Consider the following 22982-nt stretch of genomic DNA (forward strand, 5'->3'; position numbering starts at 1 on the left):
GACGCTGGCTCATGACTCCCTACAAGCGGCCAAGGACGGACGTGCAGAGCCACTACAACCTCAGTCACTCCCGGGCAAGGAATGTAGTGGAGCGTGCCTTTGGACGTTTGAAGTCACGGTTCCGTTGTTTAATGTCACGACTCCATGTACATATTGACAATGTGACTCCGCTGATAATCGCATGTGTGATTTTGCACAACATATGCGAGGACAAGGGACATAACATCCCCTTCCCTGAGGACGAACCTGAACCTGTAGTCCTTCAGGATACACAGGACATCCCTGAAGCAAGGAGAAAAAGGATATATGCTGAGGGGTGCAAGGTTCGGGACGCCATAGCCACCCACATCTACAGAAACAGGAGGCGTGTTTAATTGTTTTTCCTACTCTGTTGTTGAATAAAGTTTTGTGTTCTTTGTTTAACCTTGTCTTGTGCGGTTTGTGTACTTTGCCAGCAAAAAAACGGGGATTCTCTGGTCCAAAAGCACTTTGACAGCCCTAAATGCTAACTCCCCACTGAAATTGACAAACACAATACGGAAGCGCTGAATGGGGAAAGTTCGGGGAGGCGGGTAGCCAGGAAGTATTGGCGACCCCTGTCAAACCGGAGGATCAATCCACTCATGTTCCAAGGAATAATTTTATTGGTGGGCAGCTTTGATACATTTAAAAAACGGGGTGGTCGATCGGAGCAACGCACGTTCGTTCCCTAACCGTCATTCCGAAGATGCCGAAGCCACGGAAGGGCTCCTTCTGGCAGCGCGCCGAGGCTGAGGCACTTCTGGAGCTGGTGCTACAATCAAAAAGTGTTGGCCGCCTAATGGCCAGCACCCATTGCCACACCAAGGGTGCCTACCTGGTGTTGGCTTCAAAGCTGAGGGAGAGGGGCTATGTCCGGACCTGGGAGCAGGTCCGGACAAAATTCAAGCGCCTTAAGCTGGACTTCCTAAACAGTCTGGAACAGTGGGGGGGGATCCCGCAGCCAAGTGGGAGGACGGTCTTCCACGACCAGATGGTGAAAATATGGGAGAAGGCTGGGAAGCCCCCCCTGGACATGAGGAGGCATATGGGTGAGTGCTGCCCTCGTTGTGTTTTGCCCTTAAACATGCATGGAATGACTAGCTGCCTCTTTCCCCTACTGTCCCCAATGAAATTCGAGAAAGTATTTAGATGCTGTCAACCCCCTCAGACTTAGCCAGCCAGTACTGTAGAACCACTTTGGTTATGCGCTTAGACTCTAACTGTGGTGTGTCCACCAGCTGTGTTTCATCTCTGTTTTGTGTGCTTTTAATTATGATTTGTCTTTTTCTTTGCCCAGCCACACAATCACCATCCAAGCTGGCAACAGCACCTGAGCGTGAGGAGGGGGAGGAAGAGGGACCTTCCACCTCGGGACAGGCTGCAGGTGAGAGTTTTATGTCTGTGAGGGAGACCCATGTGTGTGTACCCACACGGAGCCATATGGGAGCCTGATGTGATGCTTCCTTTTGGAGTGTGATCAAATTCTTTGTTTGATTTCTATAGCTGAAACTGTGGAGGCAAGGCTGCGTGCCATGGAGGCCAGAGTTACTTCCCTGGAGGCTCAAGTGGCGGAGCTGAAAGGGGAGATTGAGCAGCACAGGCAACAGAGGGAGGCGGAAGAGCGTAGGTTATGTTCCCCACTGCCCAACTCTTCTCACACTGTGGCTAAGGCCACTTAAAAGTGTATGCATGTAAACTAAAGAAATTTGAAAATATGTGTGGTACTAATGTGTACTTTTTCTCCCTCCCCACAGTTAAGAAGAAGGAGGACGAAGAGCTCTTCCGGCGCAAAGTTAGGGGGACCGTGGGACGGCTGTGCAGGAGAGTTAGGGCGATGGAAGGGGCTGGGGAGGGGAGCGGTGGGACCTGAGTTTTGTTTCCTGTTTGTGTTTTGGGGTAGGGGTTGGGGGGGGGGGGCTCCAAGTTTCATTCCCCAATGTTTTTCCCCTGTTAAATGTATACTTTTGTTAAAAAAAATTGGTTTTCCAGGGGGGTGGGGGGTGGTGGTGCTGGTGGGGCTCCAAGTTTCATTCCCTAATGTTTTTCCCCTGTTAAATGTATACTTTTGTTAAAAAAAATTGGTTTTCCAGGGGGGTGGGGGGTGGTGGTGCTGGTGGGGCTCCAAGTTTCATTCCCTAATGTTTTTCCCCTGTTAAAATGTTTTTTAAAATAAAATGTTATTGCAAATTTTATAACAAGACTCCAGTGTGACTTCTTAAACTCGCACATATTTAACCCCACACCACACTCCTAAAACTCCTTGAACTAACACCCCTCCAACCTCCAACCCACACAGCAGAACCACAATATACACAATCACTAGAGAGGCCGCTTTCAGCCTTGCAGATTCTACAGTAGGGTACACAGAGACAGAGTCAAAAATATAAACTTTATTCAACAAACAACAAAACACAGATAACATGAAATAGAAAAAGTGGGCAAAACTAGGAGGGGGAGTACTTGTCTGCTGGTTTTATTTTTCTCTTTCCGAGAATAGTCCTCCTTCTTGTTTGGGTGGAGGCATTCTGAGAGGGAGTCGGTGGGGTGGGTGCTGGAAGTGGTGGTGTTGGTGTGGGTGGTGGTGGGGGGGCGATTTGTGGAGGGTAGGCCCTTTCCATGACCGCTACAGCCCTCTCCATGAGTCTCCTTATCAGACGCACCTCCTCCACGCCTTCGCGTAGGATTTGGTTTGTCTCTCTAAGGACTGCCCTCAATTTTCTCCCCTCCTGGGCAATGAGTGTGAGCATGGCTTGGTCAGCGGCCGCGGCACGCCGTGACTCCTCATAGCAGTGCTCAAGGAGCCTCTCTCCCACGCTTGTCAAGACGGAGACGCGCCTCAGCCTGCCGCGTTCCCTCGTAAGCCTCTCCTCTGCTGGGAGCGCACCTCTAGGTGGTGGGCTGCCTGGAGCCAGGGGTGGTTCCTCCTCCTCATCTGAAAGAACCTCTGTTGGCAAAAAATGAGAAACAAAACTGTTAGTAACATCCAAAAAGTCAAAACACACCATGGTGGACATGGTGTTCTTTTTTGTCCCCGTGTTTTCCTGCCAAGAATTTAAACAATCCCCGGCGAGCACATGGCTATTGTTTGTTTGCCCATGGTGTGCTTTTACTTTTGCCTACTTGCACAGCAGGACTCTCAACAATTAAAAGGGAGCACATGGTTAGTGCCTAGCGACATTGTCCTGCAGCTATGGCTCGAAAGGAACAGGTCATGCACGCTCACCATCTTGAATCTGTATCCGCCTGCGCCGGGCAGGAGGTCCAAGCACCCTAGGCTGTTCCTCCTCCTGTGTTCCGGGTATGAAATCTGCAAAAAAAGGAAAAAAAACAGATCTAGGACCAAAGGGTGGCAAAGCCAGCTTCAAAGCCTACACCAGCAACGCAGAGGGACTCTCTTCTTTCTCTTAGCAGTGCTGCTGCCCTGCACAAACAGAAAAGCACAAAGCAGTTAAAACAGCCCCCCCCCCTATTTTTACTAATACCTACCAATGTTAGTTGATGCCCCCGAATCACTATCCACGTCAGGTGCTGCTGGAGACTCTAGGGGCCCCGTCCCTGGCAACTGTGTCTCTGTGGACAAGAGCAGAAAATAGTGAAAAACGAGCAAGCATACACCATGAACCACAAAGCAAGCTCCCAAAGTTGTGAGCCAAAGTACTGCAGAAGGCCTATGGGCGAGGCATGCTGCAAATATTTTGGGGCTGTTGGTTAAACATGACCGTTTCAAATACTAACCACATCAAGCACTCCACAGCCAACCATCTTAATAAATCTTTTAAAAATTAAAATTAAATTATAAAATTAAAACCGTTTCAAATAGTAACCACAGCAAGCACTCCACAGCCTACCTTCTTTTAAAATCTTTTAAAAATTAAATTATAAAATTATAAAATTAAAACCGTTTCAAATAGTAACCACAGCAAGCTCTCCACAGCCTACCGTATTATGCGTTGCAACGAACACACGAGAAAACGATGCCCAAACGTCAGAACACACATTTGCTTAAAAGGAAATATAAAATAAAAAGAAAATCACTTACCGGAGGCAAGGGGCGTTTGCTCAGGAGCCTCCTCTGGCTCCCCAGGAACGATGGCGATCAGGTCCAGCGTTACCGATTCCGCGGCTCGTTGCTGGACGGGGGGTGGAGGGCGAAAGCTGGAGGAGGTTCCCTCGCCGGGATCCTCCTCAGCGGGTGGTTCCTCGACCGGGGCAGCCGGCTTCCGAACCACCTTAAGGCTCCGGCCGACGCGCTTCGGCCTGCCGGATCCTTCCCCGTCCCCGTACAGCTGGCGCTGCTCCTCGAAGTAGGGGCAGGTCACCTTTTCGTTGCCGGAACCCTTGTTATGGTTCACGGCTCTCATGTACTCTGCCCTCATTGTCTTCGTCTTCGACCGGCATTCAAGGCCGGTCCTGTTGTGGCCCAGGGCGCGCATCTTAATAGCCACTTGTTCAAAAACCTCCCTATTCCTGTGGGAGGACTGGAACGCGTCCTGGATTTTCTCCTCCGAGAAAATCCCGATCAGGTCCCTGATCTCCGCGTCCCTCCAAGTTGGGCCACGGCCGGTTGCAGGGACGGACGAGGCTTGAGAAGACGATTCCATGTTGCTTTTGCTAGTAGCTGAGCAAAATGGTGGTGGGAGGTGCAGGGTGCAACGGATCATATACCTTCCCGCACACAAAGACAAAGGGACTAGCCGGCTCCTGATTGGTGGAGGGCAGCAGGGGACACGCACATTGGCCACATCAGGTCACATGTCACGTTCAAAACTCCTCGCGCGGGAACAGGATCTGCTCCTAATGGCCAGATTGGCGCCCTTGTTGTTTGACTTAACGCATGCGCGTATTCGTTTACACGCGAGAAGAGCAGTTTGAACATGCAGCGGGAGCCATTTTAGGAAAATGTCCGCCATTACACAAACGCATGCCGGTGTTCAACCGAGAGCAAGTGCGGCAGTACTCGGCAGTTCCCCAATAATATTCACCAGCCACAGCATAAATCAACCAAACATGACATGTAACTGGCGTACGTTCGTTGGCACGCTCAGAGGAATGTTTTTTAAAATGAACGGGGGACGGCGACTCCGCTTGCCGGAGGTCTAGCCGCCAATGGAAGGGGTTGTCCGCACCCAAGCACAAGCACGCACCGGGAACCACACAAAGACCCACTACACATAAGCCGCCCCTCATGATATCACCTCGAATCATGTCTATTGAACCCCTGTAAGCTAAGCAGGAGACTGCGAACGGCGAATGTTCGTTGGCACGCTCAGAGGAAAATTTTTTAAAATGCTCCCTGTACGTTGACTCCGCTAGGACTGGCCGATGGTAGACGGGGTTTTAAGCTTTGGGCAAATTTTGGGAACGTGACGGTGTGTGCCACTGTGCTTGTGAAAAACTCTTGTGGTGTCCGGGCAGAATTTCCGAAAGTGATCGTGCTTGAAAGCCAGTCGCTGTCCCGTTGCCTCGTAGATCCCCGCTCGCTCGGAGAAAAAAAAAATGGCGAACAGTTCGCCGGAAGTTTGGAGGACAGGCTCGGGAGGAGGGACTTTGAAGAACCCGCAACAATGGTAACGCACAGGTCTTTAGCGCTACTGTTGCAGATTGGTTGCAGGAGTGTATCGCTATCCGGAGGGTGAATCCAGTTTTCTGGATTCCCCTAGAAGCGCTACAACGAAGCGCTTTTTGCGGGTCGGTTTCAGGATTGTTGCAGATTGTTTACGACGTCGTGCGTTATGGCAAATTAGTAGCGTTTTCAATCAGCAACCATTGTGCTATTTTTAAGCCGTGGGAAATGCCCCTAAGTATGAGACTTCTCAGGGTTAAGCTTACTTTCAAGTGCTTTCACATTAACACTTGCATATCTGAATATTAAAAAATAGTTGTATGTTTCATTCACTGTGTGAATTGGTTGGCTTCACTCAAATCAGAATAAAGAGCTGTATTAAAATCACATTTTGGCTATTCCAATTATTCTGTTTTAGCCACGGTATAAATTTAAATTACATTGCTAAATGTAAGGAACTGTATCTGAAAGTTTACACTCCCACTGTGTAATCCTGATTGGATCAGTCTGCATGTCTACTGTAAAGGCCACCCCAGATACAATCATCCAGCCCAAATCATTAACATTTAACAGTATTATGTTAAGAACACTTTCCTGGGACTAAGCTCCACTGAATAGAACAGGATTCTGAATGGGTCACTTTCTAAGGCTCACTAATTTCAGCAGGAAAACTTGTTTAAATATATTTAACTGTCCCATAGAAACTTAATATTTTGCTTCAGGCTGAATGACTGATCAGAAATTCAAATTCTCTAACATATTCAAAGTATGTACCTTTGGATATATTTAGTTAGTATATTTAACTAACTTTTAAAATAAACATTAGGCAGGACGTAGAAACTGGGTTTGTTCATGATCTGGTCGCATCTAGTATAGTTGAGCATGGTTGTAGAACCACTGGAACCTGTGGTGAATAAAGAAATGCTGCTCTACCACACAAATATCAATTTCATATATTTGTGTGTGTGTTTGTATGAAAATTTGTATTTATATAGACAATCTCACCGTTACAGAGTACTAAAAGGTCTAGTGATCTCCAAAAAGAGAGTGATAGTGATCATTATTAAACATTATTATCTGGTGCCAGTGCAACCTGGGTGCTGGAGTATCATGCAACTGTGATGACCATATAATGTTGGTGCAGTTGCACCAAAATAGTTATTGTTTCCCCGTATTAAATACTAATTTTCTGATGTAGACATTTTAGTTGTCAATATCTTGTTCTTGATATCTTTAAAAAAAATACAATTATTTAGTATGCAAGCCATACATTACTGTTGTAGTTCTGGTATGGTATTAACCAGCACTTATAGTTGAGCCCAGAACGTCATTCATACCTGAGATCTGAGAAATCACACAGCTCCGCAACTGTTCAACTTTTACTGAGGCTGCTATGATTGGTCAAAACAGTCATGACAATTCTGGCCAGAAGCCTGAAGTCTGGGGTTCCAGCTGGCCATAACCTGTCAAGGCATTTTTCAGAACAAATTAATTGGTGGCAGAAGGCAAGCAAGATGCTTCTTAAGCAGGATTTGATAAAATAGAAGCATAGGTTATAATAGCTTTTACTGGTTTTTGATGGGAACACCAACTGTGTTCTTCTAAAGGATTGTTTATGCTAGGATTGTTTATCAAGCGTTTAGAGCATTTTAAAAATGCTCTAAACGCTTGATAAAAAAAAAAAACCCTGGTCACTTGTGATTTCAGAACCACTACAAGACCATGCATTGATTGAGGAATACAGAACAAAATTCTAAATTAATATAGTCAAACAATAACATGGTAGACTACCAAGTACTCCATTGGGAATTTGGGGTAATTCTTAATGCCTCCCTTACAATGGAGGCTGAGGTCACCAAAGTAGCTCAACTGGCATTTTTCTACCTACACCAGGCAAGGGTACTAGTACCCTACCTGGCCCTGGTGATCCAAGTGACGGTCATCTTTAGGTTGGATATTTGTAACTACTCAGGCCTTCCCTTGTCCATGACCTGGAAGTTGCAGCTGTTGCAGAATTTGTCTGCTAGGGTTTCCCTGTTGTGCAGTTTTTTTCCTGGACTGTCTTGTACTTCTCATTAAACTTTAAAGGCATCCCAAAACATGGCATTTGGGGGGCTGTCTCCCGCAGTTTGTTCATTCATTCATTCATTCATTCATTCATTCATTCATTCATTCATTTCCCATCACTCTCATATAACCAGCACGTTTAATTTTATGTTAAAGTTTAAAGGGATTGTACAAGATAATCTGAAAAAGCAGAGCAGCAGGGAGTGCTGCAGTTTTTGCAGCTTTCATGGGAAACCGAAAGCAGGGGTTTAAAGTGACTCAGAACCTCTTTAAACTCTTGCTTTCTGCTCAGCTCACAAATTGTCACAAACTGCTTTAAAAGATTGTGAAAGTTCATGATGGTACATCCATCATGAACTTCTGTTTGTAAACCACGAAAAAGTCAGAATTCATGATAAATTTTACTTCCTGGTTCAGTTTGTACTCATCGCTAATGCAGATATTTTTATTGATCCTTTGTATTACCCTAATTTCTGACCAAATAATATAGTTTATTATTTCTGTGTTTTCTGTTTAACTCCTTTCCTCCTACTTATCAAATAACTAAAATATTTCAGTAGTTCTTTACATATATTTCTGGTAAGGCCTTGGGAGGAGGAGCATGTCTCATGGCTTAGGTGCCACTCAAAAGAAGAAGAATTGGTTCTTATATGCCGCTTTTCTCTACCTGAAAGAGTCTCAAAGCAGCTTACAATCGCCTTCCCTTTCCTCTCCGCACAATAGACACCCTGTGAGGTAGGTGAGGCTGAGAGAACCCTGATATTACTGCTTGGTTAGAACAGATTTATCAGTACTGTGGTGTGCCCAAGATCACCCAGCTGGTTGCATGTGTGGGAGCGCGGAATCAAACCCGGCTCGCTGGATTTAGAAGCCTGCACTCCTACTCCTACTCCTACTCCTGGATTTAGAAGCCTGCACTACACCAAGCTGTCTCTCACTTAACACCCACTCAGGGCAGCTGTCCTGTCCCTGAGTGCCACCTCCTCTAACTGGCTTGCCTGTCTGTCCAGCAGCCAGCCAACTGCCTTCCGTCCCACAACCCTGACCACCCCCTCCTCCTTCCACTTCCCTCTGAGGTTCAGAGGCTGCAGATCCCTGCTGCATGAGAGCTGCCCCTGCTGGTGAGTGTCCTTCCCCGGAGGCCTCCAGTCTGCAGCCTTTCTAGGTCCTGGGGGGAGGGAGAGGCCATCAGCAGAGTTCTTGCACTGCACCCCAATCTAGCGTTTGTTGTATTCCTGAATGCAAATGGGCTTTGTTCCTAGTTAAAGTATAAAGCTAAAGTAGCATAGGAAGCCTCAGCTTGTGGTTTTCTCCTACATATTAAGTATATTTGCAATTTTGCTTATAGAAAACTATGGCATTTTTATCTTTCAGATTCTGTAAACATGCCAAATATTGCCATTTTATATGCTAATTTATAAATTATGCATTTTACATTATTCAAGCAGTAGAATTAGTTTAGGTTTGATAGAAAAGTACTGCATCTATTTCAGTTTTCCACAAAAAATCCGCAAAAATATAGATTTGAAATGTCTGAAACTTCACATCCCTAGTCTTAGCATAAATGGTGCAGTGTTTCTAGAAGTGAACTTTCTGAATGTTTGCCCCAGCCTCATATGCCCCCTGCGGTGTCTCTCATAAATCATATCCCCAGTGATCAACCCAGGAACAGTGTTGGTAGTGCAATGGGGGGGGGGGGGGGAGTGCCTTCTGACAGCAGCAAACAGTTGGAAACCAGGGCAGTGAGGAAGATCTACTACTTTACTCAGACAAATTTGAAGCCTTCTTCCAGCTTGTTGCTCTTCTAATAGAAAACCCACTTAAGTTGAAGGAAAGCTCCTGATGCAAGTCTGGATCCATTCCAATGTTTTCTGTTGTGTGATTCAGGCAATTTACAGTGAAACTGTAAACTGAACTAATTATGACTAGTGGTTTGTCTAATCGCAGCCCTCTTAAAAAACATAGTAAGTTTACTTGAAGTTTTGAAGCCAGAATCTGAAGTTGGTTCATTAATCATAGTTACTGTTTATAGTTTTGCATTACCTGTAAATGGTGAATCTCTGCTTTCTCCTTACTGTTTGCTTCTCACAACTGCCTAGGCTAAATTGATATCCAATAAAACGATCAAAATCAGAACTTCTCTTGATATGCAATTCAACTTGGTAGGAGCCTCCTACTCATGCTTTATCTTCAAGGTGTGGGAATGCTGGTATGCTTGCACATTTACACAGCCTGTCACTTTATGCCTCCCGCAGGACCTTGCGCTCTGTGGGTACTAATTTGTTGATAGTTCCCAGCCCAAGAGGGGTTTGCCTGGCCTCAACTTGGTGGAATGAGCTCCCGGAAGAACTGAGAGCCCTGCAGTTCCGCAGGGCCTGCAAGATGGAGCTCTTCCACCAGGTCTTTGGTTGAGACTAGAGCAAAGAAGATCTAGGGGCTTTGGACATTTATTCACATCTACTTCATTCTCAACGAACATCAGAGGGGGAAGGGGGAGCTTTAGCTTGCCGCTGAGGCATAGTGGGCTTAATGTTTTTATTTTTTATGTGGAGTTTTACTGTTACAACTCATTGTGAGATAGTTTTTCCAGTAGTGATGGTGAATGAATCCATCCAGATAATAAATAATTAAAAATACTAAGGCATTTTCCTGCACCTATTAGCAAGGCAGGCTCCAAAGGCAATGCCTCTGCATGTTCCTGGGAGCTATGGTGGGAAGCAGTAGCGCAAGTACAAGGGGTGTCTGAACACTTCAAAGTGCGGGCAAGATTCATGTGGTGTAAGGAAAGTTTTAATGTGAAAACCTAGAAAATTAGCTAGAAAGGCTAGGTGACCCAGTCTGTCTGCTCTGCTGAGAGATTAACTTGTACACATTCAGTTTGTTACTATCCAGTGATAGAGGACTGGATGATTCAGTGAGGCTTTCCCCTTTAACTGACGTTGCAAGGCAGGCTAGGATGGCAGCCAGGTTTTTGAATGGGAAAATGAAGAAATTGAAATCAGGATTTGTCAAAACAAGCCGGGATCAAGTAATTGTGGATTGAATTCTGGTTTCACAGACAATCTACAGATAAAATAAGCCACAATATGCATATGCATTATGCCTAAATTGAACCTAATGATAGTAATAAGAAAAAATATATTAACCATCCACCCTTCTTTGGAGGCTCAGGCAATTGTTCTATAATAATAAATAATACAATAGTCATTTATAACATTAAAATACACATTGAATATGCTCATTTGAAGCTGCTCATGCTTTAGGATGCTTTGGGCTGATCCTGCGTTGAGCAGGGGGTAGGACTAGATGGCCTGTACGGCCCCTTTCAACTCTATGATTCTATTATTTCAGAGCTGTCCTCTCATTCATCCTCTAGTAGGAGGAGCAGTCAGGCAATGGTTTGCAGTGTGCAATGGTCTGCAGTAATATGGCTAATGTTTAGAGCAAAGAGGCCAGAATTTGGATAGTGTTCCTGATCTCACCTGTAGGCCTGGTGAAACAACTCTGTGTTGCGGGCCTGGCAGAACTGTCCTAAGTCCTGCAGAGGCTTGATTTTCACCAGGTAGACCATTCCACCAGGCTGGGCCAGTCTGATGTTTTTGGAGCTGAGGATTTTGAGCAGATGCTGCCCACTAGTTCTTAATCTCCTTAGAGGAGAAGGCAGTCCCATAAATATGAAGGTCCCATAATGTTTAAGGTTTTATTCGTAATAACCAAAACCTTGAACTTGGTCTGGTCCTCATTCTGGAGACAGCACAGCTGGGAGGGTACAGGTTGAATATGTGTTTGATTTTTAACTTCCTTTTTCGGCATAGGTATCTCAGTGCACTTTACAACAATTTGGAGTAACAACGAGTATTAAAACAAATATAACATTGATGATGATGTTAGCCATTCAGTCAAGTCCAATTCTAAGCAATCCTATGGCTCAACTGGTGCTGCAATTTTTGATCTCACATTGCTTCTTTTAGTTTTGTAACATTCTGGTGTCCGTTTTGATCATCTCTAACCACCACATTCTTTGTTGGCCTGGTTTCCTTTTACCAATGACCAATCCTAGCAAAATTGCTTTCTCCATTGAGTTGGATTGCAAGAAATGGTGAAAGTAAGTGAGTCAGAGTTTTGTGATTTTGCCTTCCAGTACTATATTGGGCTTAATGTGCTATATTGGGCTTAAAGCCTTGTGGTGACTTTTGCTGCCCATGGAATCTGCAGAAGCCTTCTCCAACACCAGAGTTCAAACAAATTGATTCTCCTCCTTAACATTTAAAAATTGAATAACATTTAAAAACCATGCTTATTTGCCAGTTTTTGCTTTTAAATTAGGTCTGTTCCCTTCTCAGTTCCAGCGTAGGAATTCAGTGGTGTACTGTTACTCATTGGCCCCAGCCAAATGCCTGGCAGAAGAGCTCCATTTTATAGGCCCTTTGGAACTGTGAAAGCTCCTGTAGGGCCCGCATATCTTCTGGGAGCTTATTCCAACAGGTAGGGGCCAGGACCAATAAGGCCCTGGCCCAAGGTAAGGCCAAACATACCTTACTTGGGCGGAGCAAAGTGCTCTTCAGGACATATAATCATCCCATCTGGAAACTCCAAGCCAGGTGGGCAAGGGGGGAGAAGAGCTTCCTGCTGAACTTTGCATATCAAGGCATGTCGCTGGGAGGTTCTCTCCCCTAGTTGTCACCCTCTGTTCCTGATAATAGAGAAAGGATTGCAATAATGTTAGGGAACCTTGTTCCTGCCTGTCAGTTAGGTATTGGACGAGCAGTTTGAGAGTTTTCAGAAATTATTATAAGTAATAAATAAATAGTAAGATATTTGTGCTTCTTTTTTTCTGTGCTGTGTTTTAATCATGTTTTTAATGAGTTACTCAAAGATGTGTATGTAAAATCTGCCATTGTGGGCTCCCAGAGTGTAAATTATATATTTGTTTAGATTTCAAACCTATCAAATCCCACATAATCAATTAGGAACAATGTTGGACAGACTCAAGATAAACAGCAAATTTAACAGAATGCCACAATTCATTTTGAGCTAGAGTATGAGCAGAAGTGTTATTTATCTGTAAGTTCAGACTCTGGCCATTATGTTGAGACCACAGTCATTATGTTGAATGCAGAAGGTTGTATGTTCTCAGTACTAATGTAATGTGACCCTGATTACCACCTTCTTACAGAAAGTACACCACAACAGTCCCATTTCCATTGAGAGCAAGCTTGCACCAGAGCACATAAACCAACATCTAAGGCATGAAGGACTGCTTCATGAGAGGGACATAGCTCCTTGGCATGTAGAATGTCCCAGGTTCAATCCCTGGCAACTCCAGTTAAAAGGCTGGGTTAATAGATGATGTGAAAGACATTGGAGAACCACAGCTAGATGATGTGAAAGACCTGAGAGCCATGGCTGGTCTGTGTAGGCCAGCCATCCTCAACCTTTCTGCCATTGAGAAACCCCTGAAACATTCTTCAGGCTTTGAGAAACCCCAGAAGTGATGTCAACAGGCCACACCTTCTTGCCACGCCCCTGGAAGTCACGTGTCACCAGAAGTGATATCACGAGGCAACTCCCACAGTACAGGAAATGACAGCACAAAAATATTTTCAGATGATTTGTGGACAGAACCATGCCTGCACCCCATAGTTAAGTTAAAATGAGAGTACTTAGCTCTCTGAACTCCAGTCTCTACCATGTGCAACAATTCTTGGTGAGCAAGAATTTGTAAAGCTTCCCCCCCCCCATCTCCTCCAGGCCCATTATTGGCTGGGCTTTTTTTTTTACATGACCATATATTGTCATATCATCCCCGAAAGCCTGATATAGAAACTAACCCTGATGAACTAATAGTCTGATTCAGTGTAAGGCAACTTTCTGTGTTCATGTGTACTGGAAAGGAAAAGGAAAACTATGGAATTGGTAGAAGACACTTCTGGCTGCTCTTCTTTCTATGGGCCTAAGTAACCAGAAAGAGCTGAAGACCGTCATAAGAGGGATTCTCACTTTTCTCTGAGTTTTAAGGCCTCGTAATTATTATTACCTCTGTCAATGTCTTCGGCCAGCAGATGAAGACTTTTATGTTTTGCCTATTGTACATCTGGTAAAACTCTTACTGGCCCTCCTCCCTTGTGTGTGTGTGTGTGTGTTAAATATTTATATACACATTTTCCAAGCTGGTTTCATGCATTGATGTTAGCTGTCTTCCAGCACCCTATTTGGTTGGAAGGATGGCATATAAATATCTTTAATTAATTAATCAGTGCTTGCTGCTAGGCATTCTGAAAACAAATCCAGCTAACTCTTGTTCTGCTTTATGTGTGTGTGAGAGAGAAACTTCAGTTAGTAAGGCAAAACCTAGGATCCAAAGACCCATGAAATTGGTTCCGTGAGTCTGAGTGGGCCTCAGAATAGTTTTTTTCAGCATTGCTTTAAACTGAGATTAAAAAACTGAGACTATGTCATATTGCAAATTCCTTTTGAAAATCCAAGATTCAACTGAGCTAGTCTTACATGAACCTAAATAGATCTCTGTATCTCATCCAATATGTGGGTACAATTTTTAGAGACATTTTAAATTAAATAATGGTATATTTAAAACTGATTAACGAAGTAGCAAGAGCCTCTTGTGGCGCAGGGTGGTAAGGCAGCCGACATGCTGTCTGAAGCTCTGATCATGAGGCTGGCAGTTCGGTCCCAGCAGCTGTCTCAAGGTTGACTCAGCCTTCCATGCTTCCAAGGTCGGTAAAATGAGTACCCAGCTTGCTGGGGCATAAAATGGTAATGACTGGGGAAGGAAATGGCAAACAACCCTGTATTGAGTCTGCCAAGAAAACGTTAGACAGTGTCACCCCAAGGGTCAGACATGACTCGGTGCTTGCACAGGGGATACCTTTACCTTTTAATGAAGTAGCTGCAGTATTTACAAATGGTTCTGTTGTATGTTTATTATGTGACTTCAATAAGAAACACTTATATTGGTTTATAACAGAAAATGTGTTTGACTATTTTATATACAGATTGGCAAAAGAAAAGGTTATGTATGAAAAAGAAGCCAAACAGCAAGAAGAAAAAATTGAGAAAATGAAAGCCGAAGCAGGAGATGACTATGCAATTAAAAAGCAGGTAAAGAAAACACCATTCTCGTAGAATGTCTTGCTAACTCCAGAGATATTAAAGCAAGAGGCACTATACCTAGAGCAATACCTGCAGCTTCAGAAAGAGACACAATTTTCAGTCTCTGTGAACAGCAGTTACAGGGCTTCTGAGTACTTTATACAAGCAGTTTTCCTCCCTCCACACAAAACAGCTCCAATGTAATGACTGGAGCATATTTCTTCTTTTATTCCTATTAACCTTAATTATTGCCATCAGAATTCCTTAAAGTGCATTGCTTTATGTAAGAAGTCATTTATCCATCCAAAGCTAGGACATATATTCTAATTGGTGGGCAAACTGGTGGGAGAACTGACCTTTCCCATCCTACCTTTGAGTTCTATTACAAGATTAAGTTGTGTTGGAAATATTTTCTTCAAATATTGAAACACGGAATACATTCAAGACGGAAATAAGTTATTGACAAACTACTTTATATATTTCTTTTATATCTGACAGAGTTTTCAGTCTGTGGAAACATGATGACTAATTTGAAGAACAGGGTTTACCCTGAAATCATAGAACTATAATACTTTTAGAGTTAAAAATTAATTAGTCAAGAACCACAGTATTCTGTCCCAGTGCTGTTGCCTGTCATTCTTTGCTCTCTCTCCCCCTGCCTTGCAGCTGTAAAGTTTCCTGGTCACAATTTCTCATGAATAGTAAGGTGCTGTTTCAAATCCTGTTGAGATATTTGTTCAGTTTTATATGTGCATTGAGTTTCATAGCCTTTTGTAAATGATAGAATGTTACGTGCATTGAGAGGCATAGAAAACATCATTTGTGATTAGTTGTGACATGGCAGTTCAGAAATGCACACAAAACAGTCTGATTCTGCTCCAGCTTTATGCAGTAAAACAAGATGTTTTGTTTAAATGGGAAGGATTTTTTTTACCTTTCTGAAGGTGTGATCCTAAGTTCTTCTCCTTTGAAGACAGTTTCATTGAAATGGGTGGAATGTGTTTAGGGCAGGTATTTGATATTAGAAGACGAAGTCTGAGGCCATCTGTCTGTGTTCATCACTGCTGAAGAAGTTGGCCTTCCTGGGTGTATTTATCAAGATACTCGTGAGGGATGCTCAGGGGCTTGTGAGGCATGTCATTTCATTCTTCTCTCCATTTTATCCTCACAGCAACCCTGCAAGATAGATTAGGCTGAGAATGTATAATTGTTGTGAAAGCTGACTTAAGTAACTTGGGGCCCGAGTTGTGATTCAAACCTAGATCTCCCAGTTCCTAGGCTGAAATTTAACTACTATACCACACTGGCTGGAGCTGAACAGTAGCAAGCAGACAGTCCTAGGTGGATTGAGTAAGTTAGGTGGCATCAAGTTGCCTCCTAAAACATTACTGGTAAAAGTCATTGTTCAGTTTCTGGTGTCAAGTGTAAGACTGTACTTCCCGCTTCCTCCTCCCACAGTCAGTAGTGATCAGCAGAAACAGTTAAATTTCCCAGACAGAGAAATTGCCTCTTTCCCACAGCAGGACTGGGCATAATTTTTCCTTCATTGTTACTGAAGAGGGGGAGAAGGCCTTGCTTCCTTTTGCCTTTTTATCAGTACCTGACCTGGATGGCCCACACTTAGCCCAGTCTTATCAGCACTGGGAAGTAAAGCTGAATTAGCTCTTGTTAGTACTTGGTTGGGTGACTACCAAGGAAGTCTAAGGTTGCTGTACAGAGGTGGGCAGTTGCAAACCACCTTTGAATGTATCTTTCCTTAGAAACCCTATGGAGACTGCAACTTGACTTTTTATCAAAGTGGTTCATAATTCCTTGTTCCACAGCAAAGGCCGGGTGCATTCTTCATACCCAAACCTATTGTTGTTGCTACTTAGACTACTCCCCTCATCATTCACTGAGATAAGGAATGAAAAAGTCAGAGAGAACTTTATTTATACAATACTGCTTTATCTCCAGCTTTTCTCCACTGCTCTTTTCTGCAGTTGCTCACATAGACCAGAGGAAATTATCCATGCTTTTACTCTTAAATAGAGCAGCAGTGCTAAGTGAGTGACAGTGAGATGGGAAAGGGAATATAGGAATGAGCCAGTATCAGTAAAAACCGTTTTACCTTTCTTCTGTTTTAGGTAGATTCCTCACTTTCCTTCTCTTCAAAGGCAAAAACTGCTAACCCTTTTCCAGGGGCTTGCCCTTTTCTATTTGATGAATTGCAATCTGACCCTTGTTGTCTGAGCAAGGAAGAGTCTAGTTCCATCAGAACTAATCAGCATTTGAGTAAGCCTGGGACTTCCTGTTGGTTGAGGGTTGTACTCAATTAATGAGTCTGAATAAGAGAACATCCACCTCCAAGTATACTTACTTTTCAGTGGGCATTCAACCAAAGAGATGAATTTTAGAAAGTATACTTTTGCTTCCATCTGACTCAGATTTTACATATATTTGCTTCAGTAATACACCTTGTCTAATCTTGCAGATAAATGTTAAAAATAACTTAAGTTTGTTTTTGTGGTTTTTAATAAAATCTGGAAAAATTCTAGAGTACTAGATCTAAAACTGTTGCTGAAATCCCTTATCTTGAAGAAGTGTACTTACCTACTGCTATGATTTCAAGTCAAGAATGTGTGCCTTTCCTCTGACTTCTGTTTTACCCATGTTACTTTTAGCAGTTCCATGTTAATTCTCTGAGACAATTACCTCAGGGATGTTTTCCCATTTCTTACTGCCTGCCTTTTTTCTAGCTTAAAGAAAAAAGGTGGCTCTGAAGAGGCAGAACACAGTTTGAGTCCGGTGATACCTTTAAGACCAACACAATGTTATTCAAGGTATAAGCTTTCATGTGCAAGCACACTACTTCAGATGGTATGCTTGTGCACAAAGGCTTATATTTCAAATAAAATATATTAAATAAAAAATTATTTAAATTTAATAAAAATTAAAGGTGCCATTGAACTCAAACTTTGTTCTTTGGTTATCCTGATGCAGTACTTCATAAGGCTAAAGGAGACCAGTTAGTGAGCATTTGCCTTTGTTTGAGACATTATGATAAAAGTCATCGCCATGTATTGTAGCTGGCCATAGTTGCATTCCTCATCTATTTCCAGCTGCAAAATTGAAATAATAGTAGCCCTTGATCCAGAGATGCTGGTAGTTCTGCTTACACAGCAATAGTTTCTGCTGAGATTCCTGAGCAGTGCTCCCCCCCCCCCGATTCTCCACTGCAAGCAGCCATTTTATTTTGGAGATTTAAAAGCTTCTTATGATACAGTGAAGGGAAGCTGAAATTCTGGAACGTTTGTAGAAAGCTCTGTTAAGTGTGAATAGTCTATTACTTAAAATGTTGCAATATTCACATCAGCACCATTGTGCCTAATAGTGCTCAACAAGCAACTTGGAATCTACCTTCAGTTCTCCTAAAATTGTCATGTGATTATCATTTTAATTAGGAAAGTTTGTACCACTTCTGCTCTTCGAAAAAGTATCTTATTGTACTGAGGTCAGGTAAATACTAGCTAAAAACAAAACAATTTAAAGTACTTGACAGTGATTCAATATAAAAATATCATTAAGTATAATTTAAAAAATCTGTTGATATTAAAGGAATATAATTACTTTAGGGTTATATTTAAACCTTGCACATTTCCCCCTTCAATTAAATATCTCTATGAATAAAAATAACATACTTATTTATTAAAATCCATTCGTTTAATTGTTGCATCAGTGTAACACTGTTAAATAAGAGCTTTTATAATGTTCATGGATTGTGGATTAGCATTGTTCCGCCACCCTTAATAGGCAACTGATTCCTTATAGAAATCTCCAAATTAAAAAGAAAGACGGGTGAATAGTCGCTCTCTCCTTCAGTGGGGAAGTCAGGATGATTCGATTACACTGCTTCTTGCTCCAGGCAGGGCTATACAATTTTGTTGTTGCTAAACTAAACAGGATTGGATCAAGGTTAACTCTCCAGTTTTGATAGCCTTGCATCTCCAGGAAGATATCTGAACCAAGCTCCTTGTTGGAACAGAGTGTATAGAAAGGGGAGGTGAGGTTCTTAACTACCTAATCGAAGAAGATAAACCAGTAGATCCTTTGAGAGGAAAAAGAACAACCACTACTGGTCTTAAAAATGATGTGAGGACACATCAAAGGAGAAGCCCCTTCTACCTGAAGCTTCGGGCAGTGGAGATCCTCTGCGGGAGCCTCACACCAGATTAAGCCTGGAAGATCAGGTTCATTCACAGCCCCTTCCAGTGTAGAAGGCCCCTGGGAGAAAGTCACTCATTCAGAGCAGTCAGCCAACAGCATATTCAGGTAATTCTCCCTTCAGGGATTTGGAAACTTCCAAACCTACCAGAGATAAGATGAACAAAGGGAACTCTGAGTCCCTAAGGGAACAGCAGTTGATTGAGCCCTAATAGGTATGGGGAAGGCCTCAATCACCCCTTTACAGCAAGCCTTAAAGCAGGTATAAATATGGTGAGCACACAATTTTTCCCTGGGCATTTCAGCCTCCAACCCACCGCACCCCTGACTGGATGCTACAGGCTTTCAGGCTATCCTGTGGTTTCCTGGGCCCAGTTATCTTTCCTGCCACAAACCTAGAGGGTTTTCAAGCACCAGATTGCAGGAAAATTATTCTAAAGTTTTCCAGGCAGATCATTACCTTAAATTAATATATTGATATGGTTGAACACCCCCCCCCCATTGTTAGTCTCCACAAAACTGGATAGTAGAGTTTTATAAGACTGGCCAAAGAATCATTACTTAGTCCTTTTCTTGATTTTTTGTTCCCAATGAGTTCCTAAAATTGGAATAGGTGGTGCCTGGCAATGATACTTCCTTGACAGACATAGCAAAAAGGTTCTGAGCCCTCCCAAAAGATTTTAAAGTCCTGTTAGTTGATGCTCTTGTTGCTGTTTATATTCAATGATGTGTTGTCAAAAGATGGGGATAATACTCTGAAGAATCCTCTAGATAGAAAAAATGAAATGGCTCTTTACAAATCTCCTGTGACTTCCTCTGGCCAGCAGAGGACTTCCTCTGGCCTCTGGACTTCCTTAGTGCTCTCATATTCACTAGAAAAATAATAGGTTAGGCAGACAACATATTACAGGACTCAGATACAGATGCGTTGACTAAAAAAAGATAATTCTTAAAAACAGTGGTCAAATTTGCAGCTGATGTAACCCGATGTTATTAAATTTTGTGCAAGGGCTTAAGCATCTAATATAGGGTAATCTTTCTTTTGTCCACTTTTGTATAGTCACTGGTAAGAATCTTCCAATCAGTCTGCCTCGGATAGAATTTCATAAAAATTCTAATATTTAACCTGCCTCCGTGGAGTGTAATTAAAAGTACCATATATACTCGCATATAAGCCGAGTTTTCCAGCACAGTTTTTAGTACTTAAAAGTCCTCCTCGGCTTATATGCAGGTAATTGATTAACAGCCTGCCCCCAGCCAGCCAATTGCACCATTGAATTTGCAACCTGAGCTCTTTGCAAGTGAGCCAATTGCTCCCAGCTAACCATTGCCTTCTGCAAATATCTTGAAAGTTTACTCTGGCAGCTTGTAGGACATCAATGGTTTGATAGAGGGATTCTGATATTTTTCCCCCTTCTTTTCCTAATCACTTCTTCCAAACTATTCTTTTGGCTTCTGTGGGTGGGGTGGGTTTTGGGGGTGCTTTGGGATTTGCTGTTTTTTCAGTGTTTCTTCTTTTATCTGAGGGGTAGCACCTTTTCTTCTTGGGGTTGTGTTTCTTTTAAAAGTTGATTTTTACAGTTCTTTCTTTCAGTTTTTAGTTTTACAGTTCTTTATTTCAGTGTTTTGTTCAGGGGGGGGTACTGTAGCCCCCATTTCGGTAGCTGTTGTACTTGTTGTAGTAGGTTGCGAACTTTGGGTACTATTGTTCTGCTCTGGTTTGCTGGCCTGGGGGGCACTGTTTGGTTCTCTTGCCAGAGCTGTTCTCACAGAGCAGTTCTGTCAGTGCTTTCGCAGGGTGTCTGGTATCAAGAGAGGAAGGGAAGGCAATTGTAAGCCGCTTTGAGACTCCTTTGGTTAGTGAAAAGTGGGGTACAAAAACCAGCAGCTATTCATCCTCTTGACTTTTCTGTATTTGTTGGGAGGGAGGCTGGATGGGAAAGCCTGTGATGATTGAGCATGGATTAAGCGCTTAGGCCACCCTGTAAATTTACCAGTAGCCTGCTGCATTTCCCACCCTTGGCTTATAAAGCGAGTCAATAAGTTTGCCCAGATTTTGTAATAAAATTAAATGCCTCGGCTTATATGCGAGTATATACAGTAGGTTTGAATTTTAACATTAAAAATGAAGTGAATTCAATGACCAACAATAAAACCTGGCATCCTGTCAAACGCCACTATTCCATCCTATCATAAACCAAGGCACAGCTTCTTTAAACAGGTGTCTTCAAACTGGTCGATTACAAAATCTAGAACACCAAACTCCAGCCGCAGGTGGCCAACTGTCAAACTAAATACATTGAAATTTTCAGTGCACAGTTTTCTGATCAATCTCCATAAAAAGCCACCTCACACTGTCTAGCAATCTAATTAATCTGGGTGCCAAGATAGACACCAAAGTGACAAAAGCCTTTTTGCCAAAAGAAGATCAAGAAGCTATAGAGGGGATCCACAAAGAAAAATCTCTGGCTCTTATGCAGATATTGACAGTCCTTGGAGTTATGTTTTCAACTGTCGATCTGATCCCCTGGACTTGTTTCCATGCCAGACCTCTTCAATGGGCACTATTACCTTATCAGGGAGACATAAGGAGGGGAACACACAGGCTAATCAAAGTTACTGTGGAAAAGATCCCTGAGGTATTGGTCATCTACTGTAGGGGTAGTCAACCTGTGGTCCTCCAGATGTTCATGGACTACAATTCCCATGAGCCAGCAAATGCTGGCAGGGGCTCCTTGGAATTGTAGTCCATGAACATCTGGAGGACCACAGGTTGACTACCCCTGCTCTACTTTAAACCCGATCAAGGGGGTGAGTTTCCTGCAAACTCCCCTCTTGCTGCTGACAACAGATGCCAGCAGCAGAGGCTGGGGAGGTCGCTGTCCAGGGCAAATTGCACAAAGAACATAGAATCACTTGAGAGGATACACAATATAAACTGGTTAGAGCTTTGAGCGATCAGATAGCCTCTGAGGTCCTTCCAAGATCTCCTAATAGGAAGAAAAGTATTGTTTAAACATTAGTAGATTCTGCTCGTGCAGCTTTTGGCAGGAATGTTTTACAGCAAGTTCTGAAATTTAAAAAAAAAAGGTTTTCTCCCATGCAGAGCCAGTTTTAAGGGTTTGTGGGACCTGTAACATCAGAGTCAGTTTAAGGATTCTTGGGGCCCTAGTAGAGCAACCAGACAGGGTGCGGAAGATGCCTCCACAGTGGAAAGGGGTATTACTCTGAGTGTCCTTAAAGAGCTCCATCAACCAAGCTTACATTTTTCAAAAGGTCCTTGTCAAGGGTGTGTTGGAAGGGGTGAAAGAGGAGGGAGCCTCCAGCTCATCTGCTGTCTCATACAGGAGGGGGGAAGCAGTGGAGACAATATGAGCATGGAGACAATATGGATGAAAGTGCAGTGGCGGTGGCAAGGTAGCAGTGGGCGAGAAATGGACAAGGCTCAGATGGAGGACTACAAAATGGGCTGCTTCTTCTCCCCACTGCAGCACAAAGCATGTGCATGCAGTTCCTACCAGGTCTTGGCTCTACCGTCTTAGGGCTACGTCTACACAGTGCAGCCACCTTTTTTCCTACCCCAGCACTTTGACACTGGCATAATTGAAGGGGAAAAGTTTTACATATTTTAGGCATGTTATTTCCTTCCTCACCTTGCTAACAGTGTTCTCACTTTGTATATTCATGCACTGAAATCAGTACAGTCAGTAGTTTGCATTTGGAGAAAAGGGTTTCAAAATTAATGTTCAGTAAATTGAGGAGAAGAAATGACAAGACTGAACATCGACATTTTAGGAATCAGTGAACTAAAATGGACAGGAATGGGTGAATTTAATTCAGATGACCATCAGGTATACTACTGTGGACAAGAATCTCGCAGAAGAAATGGAGTAGCCTTCATAATCAATAAGAGAGTAGGAAAAGCAGTCTTGGGATACAATCCCCAAAATGACAGAATGATCTCAGTTCGAATCCAAGGCAAACCATTCAACATCACAGTGATCCAGGTCTATGCCCC

General features: G+C 43.1%; 2 protein-coding genes and 1 long non-coding RNA gene across 4 annotated transcripts in view; 2 read left to right on the top strand and 1 right to left on the bottom strand.

The window, feature by feature from the left end:
* LOC143842323 (uncharacterized) overlaps positions 1-1915 on the top strand; it is a 5682-nt gene extending 3767 nt beyond the window's left edge. The window contains exons 2-4 of the long non-coding RNA XR_013233065.1: positions 1319-1405; positions 1525-1644; positions 1776-1915. This is a non-coding gene — a long non-coding RNA (uncharacterized LOC143842323). The remainder of the gene's footprint in view (positions 1-1318; positions 1406-1524; positions 1645-1775) is intronic.
* The window catches only part of TBCA (tubulin folding cofactor A), a 49875-nt gene that overhangs the window by 20133 nt on the left and 6760 nt on the right, over positions 1-22982 (top strand). For both annotated transcript variants that reach the window (XM_077347336.1, XM_077347335.1), the window contains exon 2: positions 14665-14770. In XM_077347336.1, coding sequence (XP_077203451.1) covers positions 14665-14770 — 106 coding nt within the window. The remainder of the gene's footprint in view (positions 1-14664; positions 14771-22982) is intronic.
* Positions 1939-4853, bottom strand: LOC143842322 (uncharacterized). The gene is made up of 4 exons (XM_077347330.1): positions 4061-4853; positions 3508-3591; positions 3245-3328; positions 1939-2965 (listed from the first exon to the last, which is right to left on the bottom strand). The coding sequence occupies exons 1-4, from the start codon at positions 4680-4682 to the stop codon at positions 2466-2468; spliced, it is 1290 nt and encodes a 429-aa protein (XP_077203445.1). The 5' UTR covers positions 4683-4853; the 3' UTR covers positions 1939-2465.

This window comes from Paroedura picta, chromosome 7, assembly GCF_049243985.1.
Source record: "Paroedura picta isolate Pp20150507F chromosome 7, Ppicta_v3.0, whole genome shotgun sequence".
Lineage (NCBI taxonomy): Eukaryota > Metazoa > Chordata > Lepidosauria > Squamata > Gekkonidae > Paroedura > Paroedura picta.

Bases quoted from the DNA above. Each gene is read 5' to 3' on its own strand.
- LOC143842322 (XM_077347330.1), bottom strand. From the start codon at position 4,682: ATGATCCGTTGCACCCTGCACCTCCCACCACCATTTTGCTCAGCTACT. The intron at 3,592-4,060 runs GTAAGTGATTTT...TCTTGTCCACAG, and splicing joins GCAAACGCCCCTTGCCTCCG to AGACACAGTTGCCAGGGACG. The intron at 3,329-3,507 runs GTAGGTATTAGT...CTTTTTTTGCAG, and splicing joins GGGGGCATCAACTAACATTG to ATTTCATACCCGGAACACAG.